Source organism: Tetranychus urticae, chromosome 1 (assembly GCF_039701765.1).
Source record: "Tetranychus urticae isolate SD_2017Ah chromosome 1, NJAU_TeUrti_SD_1.0, whole genome shotgun sequence".
Taxonomy (NCBI): domain Eukaryota; kingdom Metazoa; phylum Arthropoda; class Arachnida; order Trombidiformes; family Tetranychidae; genus Tetranychus; species Tetranychus urticae.
Window position 1 is genome coordinate 21,074,327 of NC_142958.1, and position 1,113 is coordinate 21,075,439.

The 1,113-nt window shown below is 32.3% G+C and overlaps 1 protein-coding gene across 1 annotated transcript; it reads right to left on the reverse strand.

Moving 5' to 3' along the window:
* LOC107371898 (putative cytochrome P450 4ac1) lies at window positions 1-1,113 on the reverse strand (the record flags this gene model as incomplete). Its single annotated transcript, XM_089265877.1, has 2 exons — window positions 1-645; window positions 788-1,113. Coding segments are annotated over 2 exons (483 nt in total), but the record flags the coding sequence as incomplete, so codon positions are not given.

Genomic DNA, 1,113 nt, shown 5'->3' on the forward strand with positions numbered 1-1,113 from the left:
AGTACCTTTGATTTGTTTAAACAATAACCAAAATTATTAAATCTGTGCGATTGTATATTAAAAATGATTTGAAACTATTTAAATGAATGACTTTACTATGTTTATTCCGATCTATCAAATGCAATATTGTGATAAAATAAAAATTATTTCAAAAAGCAAAACATGTTTCATTATTTCGCTGATCAAATGACTGATGAAATTGTTTAAAATGAACCAGAATTTTGTATTCAATATATCAATGGTGAAATAAATATCTCAATAGTTTTAGTGTGAAATGCTCCACTCAAGTAAACATTAATTTTAATTCTGTTTAGTCAAACAACTTCAAAAGCAAAGCATGAACCAGAAAGAGCAAAGCTTTGAACTATTTTCCGAGCTATCTTCTTTAGTCGACATATTTGACGATGTTTGACTCTTCGTCGAAATCTTTGTTGACGGCATTTGTTCGTTGCACTGTTGATTTATCTCTCAATTGAATCAACTTTGAATTAATAATTGAAAAAAGACGTTGAAATGAGACGAAAATGTTTGATGGTTTGTATTAAAATGATTTTCATTTCAATCAAAGCAAATCGTTGACCAATGCAAACTCTTGGACCAGCACTGAAAGAGACTACTGTACCACCATATATGCATAAGCTGGTACATTAGTCTCTCTCTTAAGTTCCTCCTCAAATATTTGAAAAAGGAAGAGAAATAGAAAGAGACAGAGGAGAAGGTCTCTTTTTCTAGCCTTAAGTTGCCTAGTAACTACTGCCGTTTGAGGGGAACTTAAGAGAGAGATCACTGTATCGAAGAAATGTGATCTGAATCAAATCGATCAGGATTGAATGAATCTGGATGAAGATAGATTATTGGATCTCGATGAATTGTGTAAATCATTATTGCCACTGAAGTTCCTTTGGGAATCTTGAATCCATCCAGGATAACCTCTTGATCCAGTTCACGAGCGATCATTGGGACTGGTGGAAACAAACGTAATCCTTCTTTAATACACTGATCCAAGTAATTAAATTTTTGTATTTGATTGTAACTTAAATCATCTATATTGTCACCTAAAATTGAATTTATCTCAGCATAAATCTTGTCTTGTATTTCCGCGTGCAGACCTAG